Source organism: Mustela nigripes, chromosome 4, assembly GCF_022355385.1.
Source record: "Mustela nigripes isolate SB6536 chromosome 4, MUSNIG.SB6536, whole genome shotgun sequence".
In the NCBI taxonomy this organism is placed as follows: domain Eukaryota; kingdom Metazoa; phylum Chordata; class Mammalia; order Carnivora; family Mustelidae; genus Mustela; species Mustela nigripes.
Genome location: NC_081560.1, coordinates 176877246 through 176898359, shown reverse-complemented (window position 1 = coordinate 176898359; position 21114 = coordinate 176877246). Strand labels below are relative to the sequence as shown.

The 21114-nt window shown below is 34.8% G+C and overlaps 1 protein-coding gene across 3 annotated transcripts in view; it reads right to left on the bottom strand.

Moving 5' to 3' along the window:
- The window catches only part of ATRNL1 (attractin like 1), an 806361-nt gene that overhangs the window by 755926 nt on the left and 29321 nt on the right, over window positions 1–21114 (bottom strand). For all 3 annotated transcript variants that reach the window (XM_059398662.1, XM_059398665.1, XM_059398663.1), the window contains exons 3-5: window positions 19216–19329; window positions 13874–14002; window positions 12311–12519 (exon numbers count right to left, since the gene is read on the bottom strand). In XM_059398662.1, the coding sequence (XP_059254645.1) occupies window positions 12311–12519; window positions 13874–14002; window positions 19216–19329 (452 nt within the window). The remainder of the gene's footprint in view (window positions 1–12310; window positions 12520–13873; window positions 14003–19215; window positions 19330–21114) is intronic.

Below are 21114 nucleotides of genomic sequence, written 5' to 3'. Positions count from 1 at the left end.
GGTTTCTCTCTGTCAAATAAATAAATAAAATCTTAAAAAAAAATTGTTTAAAGTGTAATATGTTTATGAAACCTATGCTAAAGCAAAATATTTCAGAGCAGGTTTGTGGTAGGCTATATAAAGCCCCTCGCCCCAAAGAAGTCTAGGTCCTAATCACTGGAACCTGTGAATGTTACCTTATCTGGCAAAAGGAACTTTGAAGATATGACTAAATTAGGAATCAAGCTCAGAAGTTTATCCTGGATTATCCAGGCAGGCTCTGAATGTAATTACAAGTTTCCTTAACAAGAGAGGAAGATGTGAATACAGAAGAAGAAAGCAATATGACCACTGAAGGCAGCTGTAGTGTAAGCTTTGATAGTGGAGGAAGGGAAAACTAGGAACCGCAGCTCTAGAAGCAGGAAAAGTCAAGGATCTAGAAAAGATCTAGAGCCTCCAGGAGTGTGACCTTGCAAGCCCTGAGATTTTAGACCAGTGAAACTGACTTCACACTTCTTATCTCAGATGGTAAGAGATTAATAAAGGTGTATTGTTTCAAGACATCAGGTTTATGGTAATTCATTATAGCAGTTATAAGAAACTAACATGTATAACTAAATTTATTACTTAATTTATTTAAATATTGTTATTTAATACAGAAAAACAAGATTCTAAAGGTTTTTTAAATTTTACTCCGTAATCTAAAAAATCTGATTTTCTACACAAAATAGGAGTTAAAATTTTTCTTATCTTTGTTACTACCATATCTTACTTCCGGCAATTATTAGAAGAAATGTCTATAGTCAAACTCTATAGATTGTCTTTATTTCGTTCTAAATTAGGAAATTTATAAATAGAATGAGATTTATGAATATGGCTTAAAAGTTTAAGGAAAACTAGATAGCTTAATTTGTAGCACGCTGTGTTCTATAACTAAAATAATTAAAAACATCATTTTATAGGGTGCCTGAGTGTGGCTCAGTGAGTTAAGCATCTGACTTTGGCTCAGGTCATGATATCAAGGTCCTAGGATCAAGTCCCCCATCAGAGTCCCTGCTCAGCGGACAATCTTGTCACTCTCCCCTGCTCATTCTCTCTCTCAAATAAATAAATGAAATCCTTTTTTTAAAATGTAATTTTATAAACTGAACATTAATTTAAAACATAAATAACTACAAAGATTATACTATACATAAAGGCGTCACCATCCATTAAAAATCTAATATTGATATCTACATTTAAGGCCCTCAAAGAGTCCCTTTTTAGTTTTTTTTAAGAGAGTGGGGAAGGGGCAGGGGGAGAGGAAGAGAGAGAATCTTAAGCAGACTCCACTCTGGGCAGGGCTCAATCTTAGGTCCCTGAGATCATAACCTTAGCCAAATTCAAGAGTCGGATGCTTAACTAACTGAGCCACCTAGGCGCCCCAAGACTCCCTTTTTATAAAAATATATCCATGAGGGACGCCTGGGTGGCTCAGTGGGTTAAAGCCTCTGCCTTTAGCTCGGATCATGGTTCCAGGGTCCTGGGATGGAGGCCTGTGTCGGACTCTCCACTCAGCAGGGAGTCTGCTTTCCTTCCTCTCTCTCTGCCTGCCTCTCTGCCTACTTGTGATCTCTGTCAAATAAATAAATAAAACCTTAATATATATATATATATATATAATTTCCATGAAAAGTCCTCTATCTACCACTTCCTAATGTGGCCCCTTATGCAGCCCCTCTGCATTAACTCTTCCTGCACAACTTCTCTCTATCTCCTCAAGGTATGCAGAACTCAGCTGTCTTGAAAAGATGGAATAAACTAATTCACATTACAGTGGGGGTTTCATAAAGATTTAATATGCTACATTTTCCACAGGTTGTGCATCATTTATAATCCAAAGAGCACAAATGAATTTCTAATGCTGTAACTTTGGAGATTAAAGGCTGTTGAGAGATTTCTAAAGGGAAAATGCTATTCTACACACAATCATAGAGAGTAGAATTATACTCTGATCTCTCCCAAATGTGTATCTCTAGTCCCACAATCCCTCTTGAATTCCAGGTTCAAAGAGAAATGACCTATATGACATCTCCACCAGCTGGATGTCTAATAATAATCTCAAACTTAACATTTCCAAAACTAAAATCTTAACTCTTCCCTTTCAAATCTGTTCCCTCACTAGTGTTCACCATCTCAGTAAATGGCACTTCCATTCACCTCACTGTTCAGGACAAAGACCATGGGGCTTTTCATTTCTACTAGACACCAACCACCAATTCTTTCCTTAACAGCTACCATCCTAGTCCTAGCCACCTATTTGGAACTATTTGGAACAAGAGTCTCCAAAAACTGGTTTCCTTATTTCCATTCTGGTTCCCTTCCCATCACATTCTACTCTCCACAATGCAACCAGAGTAATTAAAAATATGAATTCACTCCTACTCAAAATCCTTCAGTGGTTTCCCATCACACTTCAAACAAAATGAAAAATTCCTAACATAGCCCAACACCTATGAGTGGTCTCAGTATATACTTACGGAATGAATGAATAAAAATAACCTTAGAGCTATAAAAGATCAAAAGTATGAGCTATGAAGTAAACCAAGATTTTCAACTTACTAGATATGAAGTTACTTCTTCAAGCTCCTTTACAGTAATCCTAATCCTTTTTTTTTTAAGATTATTTATTTAATTATTTATTTGACAGAAAGAGAGCCAGAAAGGGAACCCAAGCAGGGGGAGAGCGGGAGAAGCAGGCTTCCCGCTGAGTGGAGAGCCCCAGGCGAGGCTCAATTCCAGGACCCTGGGATCATGACCTGAGCGGAAGACAGACGCTTAACTTAAAGACTGAGCCACCTAGGTGTCCCAGTAATCCTATTCTTATTATTAAGTCAGTCCCCTCATTTTATATATAAGAAAACTAAGTATACTTGAGGCAATCTATGTTAATAAAGCCTAGTGTCATTAGATATTACAAATAGACATGTCAAAGAAAAAAGGAAAATTACAAGTGAAAAATTCCTATAATCCCAAGGGGCTCCTGGATGGCTAAGTCGGTTAGCAAACTGATCTTTATTTTGGCTCAGATCATGATCTCAGGGTAGTGAGATCAGCCCTACATCAGGCTCCACACTGGGCAGGAAGTCTTCAAAATAAGTCCTATAATAGCAGGAAAATCAAATAGAGAAAAAAATTGCAAAGATAAAATCGAGAATAAAGAAAGAACTGCAAAATGTTTAAAGTTCTTCCAAAGTAATTCCAGACCACTAAATTACCTTCCAAAGTGTTGTGTTTTGCACTGGAAAAACTGGACAAGTTTTTCTAAAGGAATCTATCTCTGATTTTATAATGGAAATCAATACAAAATCAATACCAAAAAATGTGTATAACACAAATGAAATTTATAAAATAACTTAGCTTCCATATAAAGAAAGATAAAAATTTAAAGTTTTCAGATGAGTGAAACAGCAATCCCCCAAAGGTCCAAAAATTATTAATAGATTTATATACAAATTTTCGATGTTACTAGAAAACCTGTAATTGCTATATACAAAGATAAAGAAAGGAAAACCTGACAGTAAAATTCGATCTCCCTCAGAAGATTAATTGTTCCTCAGTAATAATAACTTAACAGCAGGCTTTGATTTTTAAAAACAAGAATTACTCTGAGTGGAGTTTCTCTGTATCATTTAAAGTAAGAAAAGAAACCCCAAAATTATGCAGTCATATAAGGGATTTTCAGGGGAAAAATTCATCTTTCTCTAGAATTTTGGACTTCCTAATATAGTTTTAGCTCATACTTTTAATTCATATTTAATCTAAGTCATGATGAAAATTATCAAGGTGGTATAGACTTAAAAGGCCAAATTATATTTATTTTCTTTTTTCAGTTCTCAATTAAAAACGCTAAATTAGCGCTAACTTTGTACCAAATGCAAATGGTTAAGCTAAATTTCTTTCAATACATCTATGTTGCAAATATCACTTTTAGTATTTTAAATAAAACTAATAACAGAAATATAAAATACATATACACATATATACATATGAACTCTAATAGTATAGAGGGCACTATAGTACAGAGTACCACTATATTCTGGTATAGTGTATCAGCTAGATTTCTTTGGTTGTAAGCCACAGAAACTAATTTCGGCTACTTTGAGGAAAAAAATAGGAATTACTGGAGAAATTCAGAGAATTTCAAAATGAGGCTAAAAAATCAAGTTTAGAATAGACAACTATCTGTATTCATCATCCCATCACGACTACTTTAACTAAATGAAAGGCAATTTCCCAAAGTTGGACTGCTAACAGAAAAGGAAAAAAATACGCTGAGAAGGGAGATTTTAAGAACTGTGTATGTAACTTATTGTAATCATCCCAGAAATAATTTTATGATTTAGTATGTATACTGAATCTGAAGTTCTCCAAAAAAAAAGCAAAACAAGGTAACAAAAGTATAAGTCATCTTCTAACAGCACTGAAAAATCTGATTTTGTTTCAGTATCCAAAGTATTCTAAACATTTTCTAGCCCCACTAAACCAATCTCCAAAGGTCAGGCATGAATTTTCGTGTATTGTGAATGTTCACAGCTGTTTTGACAGTATTTTAATTTTATAGAACAATGAGTTGTGTGAATGGTAATCATTATACTGTTCTGTTCCAGGAATATTTGGTTCTCTCAGTTTAGGTCAGTGATGCAATTATAATATAGACAGGAACTGTCCTGTTGGCAAAGAAAAGTATTTTCCAACATATTATTTTGAGTCGTGGAAGGATTAAAACAAAGTTTTATGGACTTTGGTTCTGATTAGTTGAAAATGATTAATACAGAGTTTGCTAGGACTGAGAGCAGGATTTGTTTATTCTACTTCTCTAAGTCAGAAACATTAATACAAGAGCTTGTTTCAACATCAGGTAAGCTTCTCTAAGGAGGGAAGTTACTCATCTCACACAATATCCCGTGAATTGTATTGTAACTCAGAGCTCAGTAGGTTTCACTCTCTCTCTACACTTACTTTCCTGGTGATCTCATCTGACTTCATGGCTTAAGTACCACCAATAGTTTCCAATTTAATATTTTTAAGACCCAAATGTATAGCTACAGTACAGACATCCTCCACTAAACCCCAACTATCTGTTCAACATCTCCACTTAGATGTCTAAAAGACATTTCAAACTTCACGCACCGAAGTCAAACTAATTTTCCTCCTAAACTCTTCTTCATATCCATTGGTAACTCTACCTTACCTCTGTGGTCTAAAAAATCTTAGTCATTTTGACTCTTTTCTTTCCCTCACCCATACGCAATGTGTCAGCAAATCTTATTAACCCTGCTTTTTAAGTTCCATTTAACACTCAAGCCACTCTTACCCCTCCACTGCCTGCCCACACTACTATCACCTCTCATCTGGATAATAATTATAGCAGTAACCTCTTAACTGGTACTATGCCTTCAATATTCTCAATTAGAAGCCAACAGAAACCTTTAAAAACTAAGTCAGATTAGATCAATCTTCTGCTCAAAATTTTTCCGTGGTTCCCCATTTCACCAAGGGTAAAAGTCAAAATCATTAGAGCTGTCCCCAATGCTAAGGCTTAGCTAACCTTCACATACCTCCATCACTCCAGTAAACCTTAAGCCCCATATCTCCAATCCTCTCCCCTGTTCTGTAACTTCTCTGAGCTCCTATCTGACTAATCTTCCATTAGTAATTCAACTCTAGGCACACTGGCCTTTTAGTTGGTCCTCAAACACAAAGGGCATGTTGCTACCTTAGGGCTTTTGTACTGACTGTTCCAACTGCCTAGAATATTCTTCTCCTAAGTAAGGATATAGTTAATTCCTTCACATGTACCAAGTCCTTGCACAAATGTCACCTTCTCAGTAAGGCCTAAACTGACCACTCTATTTTAAACTGTAACTCCCATCCCCATATCTACCCCTCTTTCTCTGCTCTACTTTATTTTTCCACAGCACTTATCCCTTTCTAATATACTGTACTTATAACATGTATATTATGTTCATTGTCTGTGATCTCTCTCCCAGTTTAATGTACGTAAGCTACATAGAGATCCTTGATTTCTTTGTTCCACGATATATCCGAAAGGCATAGAATAGTGACTAAAACTTAGTAGATGCTCAAAAAATTTTGTTACATAAATGAATATAATATATATTTATACACACACTCACAGACCCACACACACATTCTCAATGCTACCTTTAAACAATTTTTCAAGTAGGTTAGGAATAAAAACTTAATTTTATTGACTTGCAAAAAGTCAGATCTGCTGATTTTACTAGTAAGAAGAATGACTAAAAGAAAAGAATTAAATTTAATATATTACCTGTCATTAAAGTTAAATAAAGTAGAGAGACAATGTTTATTATCATTAAACATAAAAAGGAAAAGGTAATTTATCCAGTGAATTTTTTAAAGGTGCTACATTTAAAGTACGCAACTCTGATGCATACTTACATACTAAAGTAACTAAGCATGTCCTGGTATGTCATATGGCTAGCGCAGAAAAAAACACTTCAAGATAAAATATTCAAGAGTTTAAATTAAAACGTTTTATATTTTTCTAAAACAACAACATTATCAAGTTTTTACAACCTGAATGAAAGCAGAGGTTAAGTGTATGTTCTGGTAGTCAATACTGCCACCTACTGGCAAATGTTAAAATCTAAAACCAAAGGATTGCAATACTGGAAAACAAAGAATCCAAGAACCACAAGCTCAAATTCAGTTGTTTTTCTCAATATTTAAAGTCATTTTTTATAAATTAAGTACATTAAGTAATTTATTATAGTACTCATCTTCTGAAACATTTATACTTGAATGTCTATATATCATTAAACTAGTTTTATTCATTTATTCAACTCCAGAAACCAATATTGCACCGTATGTTAACTAAGTAAAAATAAATTTAAGAAATAATAATAATAGTTCCCTCAGCAACAACAAAAAACTTGAATGCCTACTACACGTCAAGCACTATAATATGTACTGGGGACACAAACATGATCAAAACATAATCATTCTTAACTTCATGGAGCTTATACTCCAGTAGGAAAGAAAATTAAAAATCAAACATACATAAATGTGATAAGTGCTATAAATTAAAAAGGTAGGGTCTTAGGAAAGCATACAACAGGAGAATCCAACCTGGTCTTAGAATGTTAATGGGGTAAGGTATTCCTGGATGAAATTCAGAAATAAGAAAGGCCGTGAAATACTAAGGGTCAAAGAGACATGAAAGAAACTGAAATAAGGGGTGCCTGGGTGGCTCAGTGGGTTAAAGCCTCTGCCTTCGGCTCAGATCATGATCCCAGGGTTCTGGGATCAAGCCCCGCGTCGGGCTTTCTGCTTGGCGGGGAGTCTGCTTCTCTCTCTCTCTCTTTCTTTCTCTCTCTGCCTGCCTCTCTGCCTACTTGTGATTTCTAATAAATAAATAAAATCTTTAAAAAAAAAAGAAAGAAAGAAACTGAAATAAGTTCAAATAAAGTATGAGTTTAAATAAAGAATCAGAGGCTCTATATAAAACTATCAAATTCTCTGATTTGTATATGTAGATATTATCTTTTAATCAATAATTTAAAGGCTTAACACAACAAACTCCAATCTTTATATGAGAACCAAGTCTTAACTGAACTGAAATACTATAAACAATGAATATCCTGAAGACATTTAAAAGGACTGAACAGTAGGATTAAGCAGGACATTCTGGAATAGGAAAGGAACATCACAGGAACAACTGTTAAATGGTTAGATAATGGTCATGTATATAAAGACGGTGACCTATTTTTCATCTCTATAAAATAGGGGAAAAATGTCTTGTGTAATGGATTAAGAAAAAGAAAATCAGACGCTGAAGCCTACGGGTTTATTTTTTTAACCTGTCTACTTCCACCATCTGTCCCACATTGCAAAGTTTTTTTCTGAGTAGACATCAGAGAACTACTTATACCACTCCTTGTCAATTAAGGCAACAATCTACATTTTAAAATATTTTATTTGGGGGCGCCTGGGTGGCTCAGTTGGTTAAGCGACTACCTTCGGCTCTGGTCACGATCCTGGAGTCCCCGGATCAAGTCCTACATCAGGCTCCCTGTTCCACGGAGAGTCTGCTTCTCCCTTTGACCTTCTCTGCTCTAATGCTCTCTCTTTCACTCTCTCTCTCAAATAAATAAATAAAATCTTTTTTTAAAAGTTTAAAAATTATTTTATTTGGATTTTGTATTTGTTTGAGAGACTCTAATCATATAAACCCCCTTCTTGTTTGGGAAAATCTCTCTCGTGTGATTTCTGTTCGGAAACGGGATCCCTTCTACTCATGGATCAGAGAAGCTAACTTCTCTTTATGCATCTCTAGGCAGCCAAGGTATGAGTAGGACCTCAGCCAAACAGATGCTACTAAGCAGGACTTTGAATCTTAACAAGTGATAAAAAGGTGTAGGAAACACTTAGAATTCTCTCTAGCCATGCCTGAAGCATGTTGTATGCACAGTAAGGATCCCAGTGGGAATCCCAGGGTCCAGTGGAGTGACATGAATATTCTCATCCAACATTCCTGTGGCTTCATCTTTCAGGTAACCATGAATCTACCCCACCTGCCTTTCCGTTGTACTTGACCCTTTCCAACCAAGGTTCGACCAGCCTTTCATCTCTCTTCAGAGCTATTGGGGACCCTTCTGTATTAGGGTATAGGTTAGGAGAACCAAAACTAAGCTGCTTAAATAAGCTAAAACTAAATTTCTCCCTAATGATAAATTCTAGAAGCAAATAGGCAAGTAATATTGGTTACTAAAGTTATTGTCATCTACCACCATTTGGAAAGATCTCAATGATCTACAAGTTCCACAGAGCACTTCCACTCGTGTCCTGCTGACCTGAACTTAGTACTACAGCCATACCAGCTGCAAGGGAGCCTGAGAAATGTGGTATGCAGCTGGAATGCCATGTGCTAAAAACAAGGGAAAAACGAATTCTGGGCAACAATGGTCTCTGCCATGCTTTCCAATAAGTGCCTTTTCTGCTCAAGTAAGCCAGAACTGCTTCTGCTTATAATCAAAGACTTCCAGTGATTCAGATTTTGTTTAATTTATGTAAAAGACAGAAACCTGGAGCCCCTCTAATTAGGGAATTGATAGCCTGGGGGGAAGGGTAGAGACACTACAACTTGGATGCTGCTTTGAAATTCTCTACATATGAACATAAACTCAATTTATTGTATCATGATTTTGATGTCTTTTAAAAATTCCTCATCTGTCTTAATGTTTGGAAGCCATCTCTAAAGAAAATTACTTTTTAAAGCTCCCTTTTCCCCTTCTGTGACTTATTAGGACTTAAATAATTTTATTAACTGAAAATCATCACAGAAGCAGATGAGCCCACAGAGGTCCCTATCCTTTAAATAATCTAATATGTATATATCATCTTTGACAACCATACATTATTATAATTACACATAATACAACAAACCTGTATGCTTTTCAACATGCCTTTCCCTAAATTTTTATTTTTTTATTTTTTTAAAGATTTTATTAATTTATTTATTTGACAGAGATCACAAGTAGACAGAGAGGCAGTCAGAGAGAGAGAGGGAGAAGTAGGCTCCCCGCTGAGCAGAGAGCCCGATGTGGGGCTCGATCCCAGGACCCCGAGATCATGACCCGAGCCGAAGGCAGAGGCTTAACCCGCTGAGCCACCCAGGTGCCCCTCAACATGCCTTTCTAAAGGAAAGGGGGGGCAGTTAACATTGATGGCGCCATCTTCCATTAAAACAAATTCCTCTCTAATTTGGAAAAATTCCTCAAACAGTAAAAAGATGATAGCAAATGATTAAGGAAGAAAGAAGAAAAAGTTAAGGGAGGGAAAAGTATGGTGATGGGTAAGCAGAAATCTTCAAAGGTACCCACAAAAAACTAAATTAGAAAGAGGAACAGAAGCCAGGTGGGACAAGCACTACAGAAATGTTAGGAGGGGAATCCAAGACTTAACATAAAGCTGGGCTTCCCCTCCACACTTGTCCTCTTTAATAAAATCTGTTTCTAGAAAGCAATACTTTTTTTTTTTTTTTTGGTATATTAGCATAGGCCCAAAAGAGTAAGTAAAATGAACCAACATAAAAGGATAAAATATAATGGAGGTAGCAATAATCTTATTTTTAACCCAAAGAATCTAATTCCAAATAACACATTATAAAAACGTGCCAGATTTTGAATCTCATAAATTGCCTCCTCAGCTCTCATTTTTAAATATCTCGAGTTCTTTGATCATTCCCCAGATGTCCTAGAAACAAATTTCTCTGTCATTTCCCCCTTAATGATTCCTCCCCATTCTACGTATCTGAAATAGAAACATCATTTTCTCCCTAGCAGTTCTGGTAGTAATTCCAGCTACTTTAAGCTACACTTCCTTAAATACAAAACCAGGGATCAGGTCTGAAGCTCAAAGGAACCAATATATATGTCATCTGTCATGAAAGAAGCATAATATCACTTTCACCAAGTACCCTACCCTCAAAACATTCACATCAGCTCAGAGATCAACTCTTTATCTATTAAGAATAGTGGTCTGACTTCTGTACAACATTTTATATTTATTTTTAAAAGTTATATGTAAAATACAGATATATTTCTGTGGGTATAAATATGGGACTATTCATATTATCCCTTTGCTTTAAAAGTGAACATGCCCAGTATTTGCTACCCCATTTCCAATTTCTTATATGTAAGAGTCAGGAATTTCCTTTGTCTTAAGGCACTACTGACAAGAATAATAAAATGTGAAAGGTCAAACAAAAGCCAAAAAACAAAAGATAACATTTGAGCTAGACTTTATAAACCCCCAGAAAACAAAGCATTTTAAAGAAGGACTAGTTAAAAAAAAAAAAGAAAGAAAGAAAGAATAAAAAAGAACAGAGATGTTCACAGAGAATAGCATACAAACATATTCTTCTTTTGCTTTCAAGACTGTTGAAATGAGATGGAAGACTGAGAGCCACTGAAGACCACTTTGAAAAACACTGTGTATAAGCTACACTTCTATTTCTCAGGCCTTAATTTCAATAAATGTAAATATATTCCTGATGTACCATTCTCTCCAAAGAAAAGGACATTATTTTAGTTTCAAGACTAAAATGAAAAAAAAAAATGGTGTACTGAGGCACTTTTAGGAGAAGAAAGATGACAAACTATTAAAATAACCACTTAACAAAATACATGCTCCTGTAATTAAAGAACATAGAGAAATCTGTCTCTATCATAATCAAAATAGGTAACCAAATTCATTTCAGTAAGAAATCACTCATATTTTGTGTCAGTGCAACTAATTTTTTTAGTGAGATAACATGGATTTAAGATGGGCATAATTTATACAAAGCCTAAATTAATTCCTCTTAACAAGTACTCAGCATACTTAGTAACATTTTTTTTCTTAAAGTCATCTAAAGAATGATGACTACAACTATATGAGGAGCACGTTCTCTTTGGTTTTTACTTAGGACCTACTGCTACCCTGTACTATAACACATGATCATGTGATTTTGGATTACTTATTTCTTGAGTCAAAACTGCCTCAATCAACAGGATTAGCATGCTGGCACAAAGCAAGCTCTCAATATGTAATTACAATTAGCACAAAGTAAGCTCCAGAAAGGTAAGTATATGGATAACTAGATGTACCTCTTCATTTAATTCCACAATGACAAAGTTTATGATTTTATAGCCAAATACTTAAGTAAGCTAAAACTCTTCAATGTAGTCTAAAATTAATATTTAATCATAGATACTTATAAAAACTGTTTAGCAATTCTTCCCCAGAAATATTACTCTTGAATAAGCAGCTGAAATCCTTAATACTAATCCTTAATGAAATTTTTTAAATACTTCAAAAAATAGTCTGTTCTTTTAAAAAAATAGCCACAAGAGGTCAGTCTTTCCTAAGAAATAAATTTAAACCCTGCCATGAAGATAAGCATTTTTGCAATATACTATTACCCATTACAAGTCAAATTTGAAGGCAACCTGCATTAAATTCAGTCAAGTCATCAAATTTTTCAGCATTCAGCCAAAAATTCCAGAATATCACACTGATCACACACCCACAATTTAGAAAGATTGCCAAGAAGCACTTGATTCTCAAAACAGGGTATAGACACAACTCTAGTTGGGAAGAAACAAACATCCTAAGAAGTTGATTGTTCATCTGAAAATTCTAAAAATAAAATACATGAGATCTGGGTGTGCAAACTGTAACAAAACAAATGAATATAGAATCTTTTAATCTTATTAAATATATGAATCAATGTTTCAAAAGCCATCACACCACACATGCTTACCTTGCCAACTATCATTGCAGACACACAATTTTTCTCCTGTTAGGTCACAGTAACCATGATCAGGACTGCCGCAATTGGCTTTACAATAAGGAATATCACAAGCTTCACCCTTCCAGTATTTATCACATTCACAGTACACTTGACTTGGAACAGAAATACTAGTTGTACACTTCCCATGACCAGAGCAATTGTTAGGACATGAATTAATTCTGTAAAATATAATACATATAGATTCAAATTCAAAGTAATTAAAAAAGAATTTTGATTGATATTTTGTAAACCTTATTTATCACTTTTATGTTGTGTTTGATATGTTCTGTTTAACCCAATTTCACAATGTGACTTCAATTCTTTACTCTGGACCCTTTTATACCTAATGCAATTCAGTTAATTGCAACTGACTTTTGCAATTGACTTTAACTCATTCAATGAGTTTACTTTGCTACCAAGGCTCCAAACCTCCAAGAACTCCACACTCAACATTTGCAGGATCTATACAGTTCCAAACACAATGTTTTGTAAAGAATTAAGTACTCAAACGTTCTGAATATATATTTTATAGAAAATAATTAAATTCATGAATATCTGAGATTAAATGAAAAGCTAAAATTTAGGCTGGTTATATAATAATATTTACATAGCATGCTATCACCTATACACTGCCACGGAAGAATAGGGATGCTTATCACATTTTATTTTAAAGCCCTTTGACCAATTACATTCTACTACACATTTATTTTTCCTTGCATATATATAAGATAAATAGGTTCTATAACAGCTTGCTGATTTTAAATTCTAATAGTCTGAAGATATTTACAACATTTTATTCATGCAGGAAAATTCTCTAGTCATATTCTACATTCCTGAAGAAAAGGGAAAAAAGAAGTGTATCAAGTTCTTCTGTGGGCATTCCCATGAAAGCACGTGGCTCCTCCACTTCATGTAAGTGAGACTTCCAGGCATGAAAATTTATATAAAGTATCAGATGCATAATAGAGTCTTAACAAAAATCATTTTCTTATTTTAGAGGAGACAGTGGTATATTCATTTACTTTATTTTAGGCCTTAATTTCCTTACTTGTAAAATGGGAAAAATACCCACTAGACAGAACAGTTGTAAAGAGAACCAAAGAACATAGTGCACGCAGAGTATCCAGCACAACCTCTGGAAAGCAAAAGGACTACACAAACTTGGTTCGCACACCCATCTTCAAATACCTTCGAGCACAGACACAGATGAAGACCCCTGTGATCCTACATGATTGCTGCTACAATTTCCCTAACTTGTACTTGTTCATTTAATCCTTTACTGACAATCTTAAAATTCATAATTAATTGCCAACCCAACTTGCTACCATAATGTCCTGAGACTTAGAATACAAACTCAAACAGTACTTTGAGGCATATGATTAGGATTTTATGTCACGTAGGAAAAGATCTTATAATTCTGAAATTTAACACACTAGCCTGCTCCTCATATAAAAGACATTTATAAAAGCAATAAATTATTTAAAGTCAAGTTATAAGAATCATTATAATACAGAATTTTAAAAAAAAACTTACGAATAAAAAATGTTGAAACCAGTTAGATTATATGCAGCATCACTAAAAAAATGTAACAGTGCATAGCCAGATGTTGTAACAACTTCAGGCACAGTTTCATTTCCCCGGATTTCAGGAACAATCAAACCACTGTAAGAGAGCAAAATTGAATGCAATATATATTAATATGCATATGACTTAATCACATTAAAACTTACTCAAAAAATATTGTCAGCATCACTAAAAATCTGTAACAGAAGAAGCAACTAGAAGGATAAGCCTAAAACAAGCTTCTCTCCCATTTTCACCCAATTAGCCCTCTACTGCTGCCAAGGGACCAAGGTTCATTCTCGTGTCATCACCCTCTCTTCTTCCCGGACACCCGCTGGATCGCAGTGTCCATTTCCCCCTTTATCCTCCTACCCATCCTGTTATAATACTACAGAGTGGTCTCTTAAGTCACGTGCTAACCTTCTCTTAAAGCCGGCAAAGAGCCTTGCTATCTCTCCCTCTGGTGGCAAATTCTGATGAAGCTGGAAGGAGAATACTCCACCCCAGCGAAGGGACTACAGTGACTTTCTGGTTAAACCTGTACACTTCCAGGACACTTATCCAGGTATTTCAGGTCATTAGAAAAAATGTTTGCATACTCATACAACTTATATTAATATTCCAAAAGACATTTAAGTCCATATTCACACAAAAGAAAACTAACAAAGGGAGAGGCAGATATTAATGTGCAAGAGTTCAGAGTCAGTAATCAGTTAGTAATTGCTACTTTTCCCTTTTTCAATCTCCATATGCATTAGGAAAAATTACATATCTTCATTTACTAATACCATCCTACCCTCTCTAAATCTGTGAAAACATGCACTATGAGAAAAGAAGCTGCTAACAACAAATTACATTACTCGAAATAGTCCGTTCCTTTTAGCAATGTTAAATTAATGTATAGGCGTCACCAGGAACTGAACTATCTCATTCAAATCATATTTGCCAGAACAAAATGAAATACAATAATCAAATGATTTATTTTACAAACACATTCTCAAAGTAAACAAATGAAAAAGCAATCAAATCTTGATGCCTTTCTAATTATTACTGCATCTACTAACCTATGTTTGTGAAGGAACAAAAAATTTAAAGGGGACTGTCAAAAGAATTCTAATTCTATACTACCAATCTTAGTTACATATATTTTTCACTAAAGTGAGATTACTTTGAAGTGAGTACATTATTAAAAATAATATTCCCAGGTCTTTATAATAGATATAATTAACCTCTCTGAAACAAAGGACAGATATGTTTATTGGTTATTTATTTAAGAGTGTGTGGTTTTTTTTAAAAGATTTTATTTATCCTTTTGACAGAGAGAGAGATCATAAGCAGGAAGAGAGGCAGGCAGAGAGATAGGGGGAAGCAGGCTCCCTGCTGAGCAGAGAGCCTGATGCGGGGCTCGATCCCAGGACCCTGAGATCACGACCTGGGCTGAAGGCAGAGGCTTAACCCACTGAACCACCCAGGCGCCCCATAAGTGTTGTTTTTTTTTTTAAAGAGTAATTTATTTCAAAAATAAATAAAAGAAATTTAATTGAAGAATTTATTTTTAAAAATAAACTTTATAAGAGAGGGTTTCCACATCTTATATGACACATCAAGCAATTGGACCAACTAACCCTTCCACTGAAGTCAACTAGAAAAATGACAAATTACATTAAAAAAAAAAAATCAGTTTGAAGGTCCTGGAGAACTAAGAAGATGGTGAGCCCAGGTACTGGGGCCACTTCTTATGGGCATTTGCTGATTTCAAAGTTGGCGGTGAGGTTTGAAGGGCTGAGAAACTGGGTTGTTTTACAGAGGTAGAAAACCAAAATTGGACCCCAAGGACTTTAAGTAAAAGTGAACTAGTAAAAGATCAACTCTCTAGGAGACTGCATTACAGCTTGGGTGTAAATCACCTCAGTATCTAAATTCAGTTGATTGGATTGCTAGTGTCCCCAGGCACTCTCTATAGGAATATATTATCTTTCTAAACTTCAAATTATTTCTACATGTGATTTTACAAGCATGATGTCCAGCACAGAGTTGTCCAGCACACAATCAAAAAATAACACTTCTCTATTACAATCCATTCTCCACATTCTAAAGTCTTGCCTATAGAATAAAGCCCCATTTCCTTAATGTGGTAAAGAAGAAAGCAATACTACAGTGATAAAGGAATATAAAACCAGAGTTATTATTCTGACTATATTACTTCCTAGCTAGGCAACTTTGAACCACTCGGAATCATTTTGTACCTCAATTCTTCATTTATGAATGGAGAATTTATAAACTCCGTGGCAATAATAATTCCTAACTAAAGGGTTACTGTGAAGATTAAATGAGTTATTATATATAAAGAACTCTTGCATACTGCCTGGCACATAATAACCATGCAGTAGATGTAATGATTACTGTTTATTGGGTAATCCGGCTCCTACCAATCCCTTCACATAGCCTATGATCAAATTACTCATAACTACTTCTATTAGCCCAAAACATAAAGCTCTTTAATGCATCTGTGCCTTTGTACATATGTTTTTCTCTATCGAGAATGTCCCATCTGGCCCCCATACTTTGTCTATTCTACTTCTGCCCATGATGAAATTCACCATGAAGAATTAGTTACTTCTAAAATCATATAGCACTCTTTTCATAACCTAATTACAATACTTATGTGCTGGGTAAAAAAAAAAAAAAAAACTGTGTGCATGCTGCCAAACTGCTGTGTACTGATCATAGCCTCCAAATCCTCGGAATTTCCCAAGTGATAGGATTGTCTCCATTATTCATGGGAACTCTGTGATTGTTCATGCTAATGAGGGGACTCAGGATGGGAGCTGGCCACACCAGAAAGACCAACATGCAATTAAAGGGTTGAGGCTTTGAGCCACAAGAAATCAATCCAAATTCCAGAGAGAGCAGGAGGACTAGAGACAGTTCTACCTTGTGGCCAATGATTCAATCAATCATGCCTATATAACGGAACCCCAACAAAAACTCTGGACACCTGTGGATCAGGTAAGCTTCCTAGATGATGAGACACATTGGTATGCTGGAAACGTAACATATCCCAAGGAAATTGTCTGTGATCCTCCAAGACCTCAATCTATGTGTCTCTTCATTTGGCTGATCCTGATTTTTAACCTTTATCATGAAACTATAATCATAAGTATAGTGTTTCCTGAGTTCTATGAGTCATTCTAGTGAATTACTAAAGGGGGGTGGACACCCCTAAATCTGCAGCCATCTGGTCAGAAGTGTGGGTGGGGCTCGAGGACCTCTGGACCTGCAGCTGGTATCTGAACTATGGGCAGTCCTATGGAGGGCGGTGCACCCAACTATGAAGTCTGACCCAACTCTAGACAGCTGGTGTGTGAATTCACTGCAAGGCCTGTACCTTATTCCTTACTATATCTTCCAGGCTTATGACAGTCTCTGAAGCTGAGGAAGTTATCACGTATTTGTTGAGAAATGTATATTATGAAACTGGAACGATTTAAACACTTAAGATTCTAAACTGTAGTATTTTAGGCTTTTAAGACCAGAGAATGTCACATCCTAATCCTGGCTCCACCATCTATTAGAAGTAAAGCAATTTCTCTGAGCCTCAATTTTCTCAACAATAAAATGGGGATAACAGCACTTCTACCACAATATCCCTGTGAGAAATTGATAACATTTAAACTGCCCAGTACACTGATTAGCATCAAGGGATACTCAATAAACATCTTTCCATCTCCTTCAAGACAGCTAATAGGAACACTTGCTAATGACAAGTCACTGGTTCCATCTTCACAGTCATATACTAAAACCCATCCTTACCTTACAAAAGTTTCCTTTAGTATCAAGAAAGCATTGTTAAGAGTGTTAATGGATCACTGTTAATTAATGCAGTCATTACAACTATGAAGAAAACAAATGGAAAGGCCATAAAAACACAATAATGACATCTGAGTAAAATCTAAATTACTAAAAATTAATGTATGAACCCAGAATCTTACCTAACTATCACAAAAAACTATCTTACAATATAATTATTCATACGACTATTCCATTTTCTATCACCCTTGGATAAAGGGCTATCTGTGGCAACCAACCCCTTAAATAATTTTCAAACAACTCAAAAATTAAACTCTAAAAGTATTTAGAACAATAGCAATATTACAGACTATGTTTAAGATCCTAAAGAGTCACTGTGAAATATTCCTTCAGAAATACAAGTCGTTAACATGTCTATCCAAAAAACAATAGTTCACATTCCTGGTAAACAGAATATTTACAACATAAATAGTAAAAAGAAGAAAGAAATTTTTAAAAATTTGAGGGGAACAATAAGCTTTTATCTTTATTCAAAATTTTAACAATGATAGAACATGTAAGCAGTATTATAGAAATAAGAAATGTAAGGAATAATTTAATCAGTAACTCTGGTCAACAATAAACTTAGTTAAATTGTACACCAAATCAACATTACATGATCCGAATATTTCCTATGTCTAATATATTTTCTCTTATTCATAAAACATTTTATAATAATTAGTATTACACAGAAAGCATTTTTTAAACTGATACTGAAAACACTTTAATTTTAAAATTAAGTCTGGGGGCACCTGGGTGGCCCAGTGGCCTCTGCCTTCGGCTCAGGTTATCGTCCCAGGGTCCTGGAATCGAGCCTCGCATCGGGATCTCTGCTCAGCAGGGAGCCTGCTTCCCTCCCTCTCTCTCTGCCTACTTGTAATCTCTCTCAAATAAATAAATAAAATATTTTTTTAAAAAATAAAAAATTAAACAAAATAAAATTAAGTCTGACTACTAACAATAAGTATTGTGAAACAACCAAAACTCAATTCAAGATTGAAACAAACACATCTGTTATTAAATCATTACATAAAGTATACCTAAACCTTTTTTTACAGAACTGGAAATTTTATCATTTCACCAATATAAAAAGACAACTATAAAAAACATATACATCTGCCTATTATTTCTTTATTACATAGAGCTCACAATAAGCTCCCCAACAGGTATCTCTGAAAACATATTCATATCACTTTAAAAGAATAAATGATATGTGGAAAGAATAAAGGATATTTATCAAGAAATACGTGCTTCTGAAAGAGTACTTATTTATCTTTACTAAATCAAAATTTAGTTGACAGTCACAGTATGCAAACTTGTATTACAACCATCTTAGAATTTAGCCATCAATATATCTGCTAAATTTATTTTAAAGCACAGAGCAGTACATATTTAAAATTAATAAATTATAGTTACTGTTCTAAAACTGACTGTAAGTTCACCAATTAAACACCATTACTCACCTTAGAACCGCTATTAAAGGAGCATATATTGAATCTCCATCATAAACATACATATGATCCCAGCTACATTCTGTTGCAAAATGATTGAATCTTAATCTTAACACTGCATTTGGACTGAAAAAAAATATTAAAATACATTTAATTAATAAGTAACATTCAAAGCAGAGTCTAAAAAATTTTAAGAGTACTGTATTAAAAAACTATTTATAGAAAATTTTGTATACATTCTTAAGTTACCAGTGTAAAAGAGTGATAAAGAGTCTTCTCTAAATTGTAAAAATGAGGGGCGCCTGGCGGGCTCAGTCAGAAAAGCATGAGACTCTTGATCTCAGGGTTGTGAATTCAAGCCCCATGTGGGGTGTAGAGATTACTTAAATAAACAAAACTTTAAAAATATCATGCTTAGTGAAATAAGTCAATCAGAGAAAGACAACTATCATATGATCTCCCTGATATGAGGAAGTGGAGATGCAACATGGGGGTAAGGGGGTAGGAGAAGAATAAATGAAACAAGATGGGACTGGGAGGGAGACAAACCATAAGTGACTCTTAATCTCACAAAACAAACTGAGGGTTGCTGCGGAGAGGGGCGTTGGGAGAGGGTAGTGGGGTTACGGACATTGGGCAGGATATGTGCTATGGTGAGTGCTGTGAAGTGTGTAAACCTGGCAATTCACAGACCTGTACCCCTAGGGATAAAAATACATTATATGTTTATAAAAAAATTTTAAAAAGTTAAAAAATAAAAAAAAATAAGTGATTGTAAAAATGACATACAACTTCAAAATCTATTAAAAGATTGCATATATAAATCACCATTTTCTAAAAATTTGGCCAGCAGTAAATATTCTAGGTCTTGATTAAAAGGGACATTACAGAGATTGTATACATTATTGAAGCCATGTTGAACTGTATACTTAATATGCATTGTATTATAAGTAAATTATACTTAAATAAAGTTTATTTTTAAAATTCAACGTTCAAAAAGTAACAACTCTTATTTCTACACAACGCTTATTAAGTAAAGGCTCTAATATGGCCTTGAAATTGTAATAAAAAGGTCTCAATGATATATTAATAAATAAACAAAATGAAAAAAAGGGGGGGAGCACCTGGCTGGCTTAGTGGAGCATGGAGCTCAAGGTCATGAGTTCAAGCCCCACACTGGGCAGAGAGATTACTTTAAAAACAATAAACAAACAAACAAAACACAAAAAATCAAAATGAGACCATAAGTGCTAAGGGAATTAGTAACTTTTAAGTTCTAAAAACTTTCTAAAATAACCCCCCAAAGAAAAACATTTTCCAAATACACTCTTTAAAAATCATAAAATGATTCAAAAATAGCTTTTATCAATTCATTTATGATCTATTCACAGCATGTTTAAATAGATCAATTCAATCTCAAACCCTAATTACTGAAAAATTTTCCTAAAAAGATAATTAATTCTCTCCTACAAAATGTTCTTTTTTTAACACCCTTATAACTAAAATGCTGAATCGAATGAACCAATAGCATAATTTAGCATGAAATATTTTTATACTTTCTATGGCATTTTCAAATTCCATAACAAGATGTTTAAAGCAAGCCAGAAAGTGTCCACTTGATTTACTGCCACACTAACACAACTCAAAAATAAAATATATGTAACGAATTATTATCTCGTTAATGGGGTACTATAATTTACATTAAATGTGATATCTAAAAGTTGCAAATCTCATTTTAAAATATCGTGAATATGGGGCGCCTGGGTGGCTCAGTGGATTAAGCCGCTGCCTTCGGCTCAGGTCATGATCTCAGGGTCCTGGGATCGAGCCCCGCATCGGGCTCTTTGCTCAGCGGGAGCCTGCTTCTCTCTCTCTCTCTCTGCCTGACTCTCCGCCTACTTGTGCTCTCTC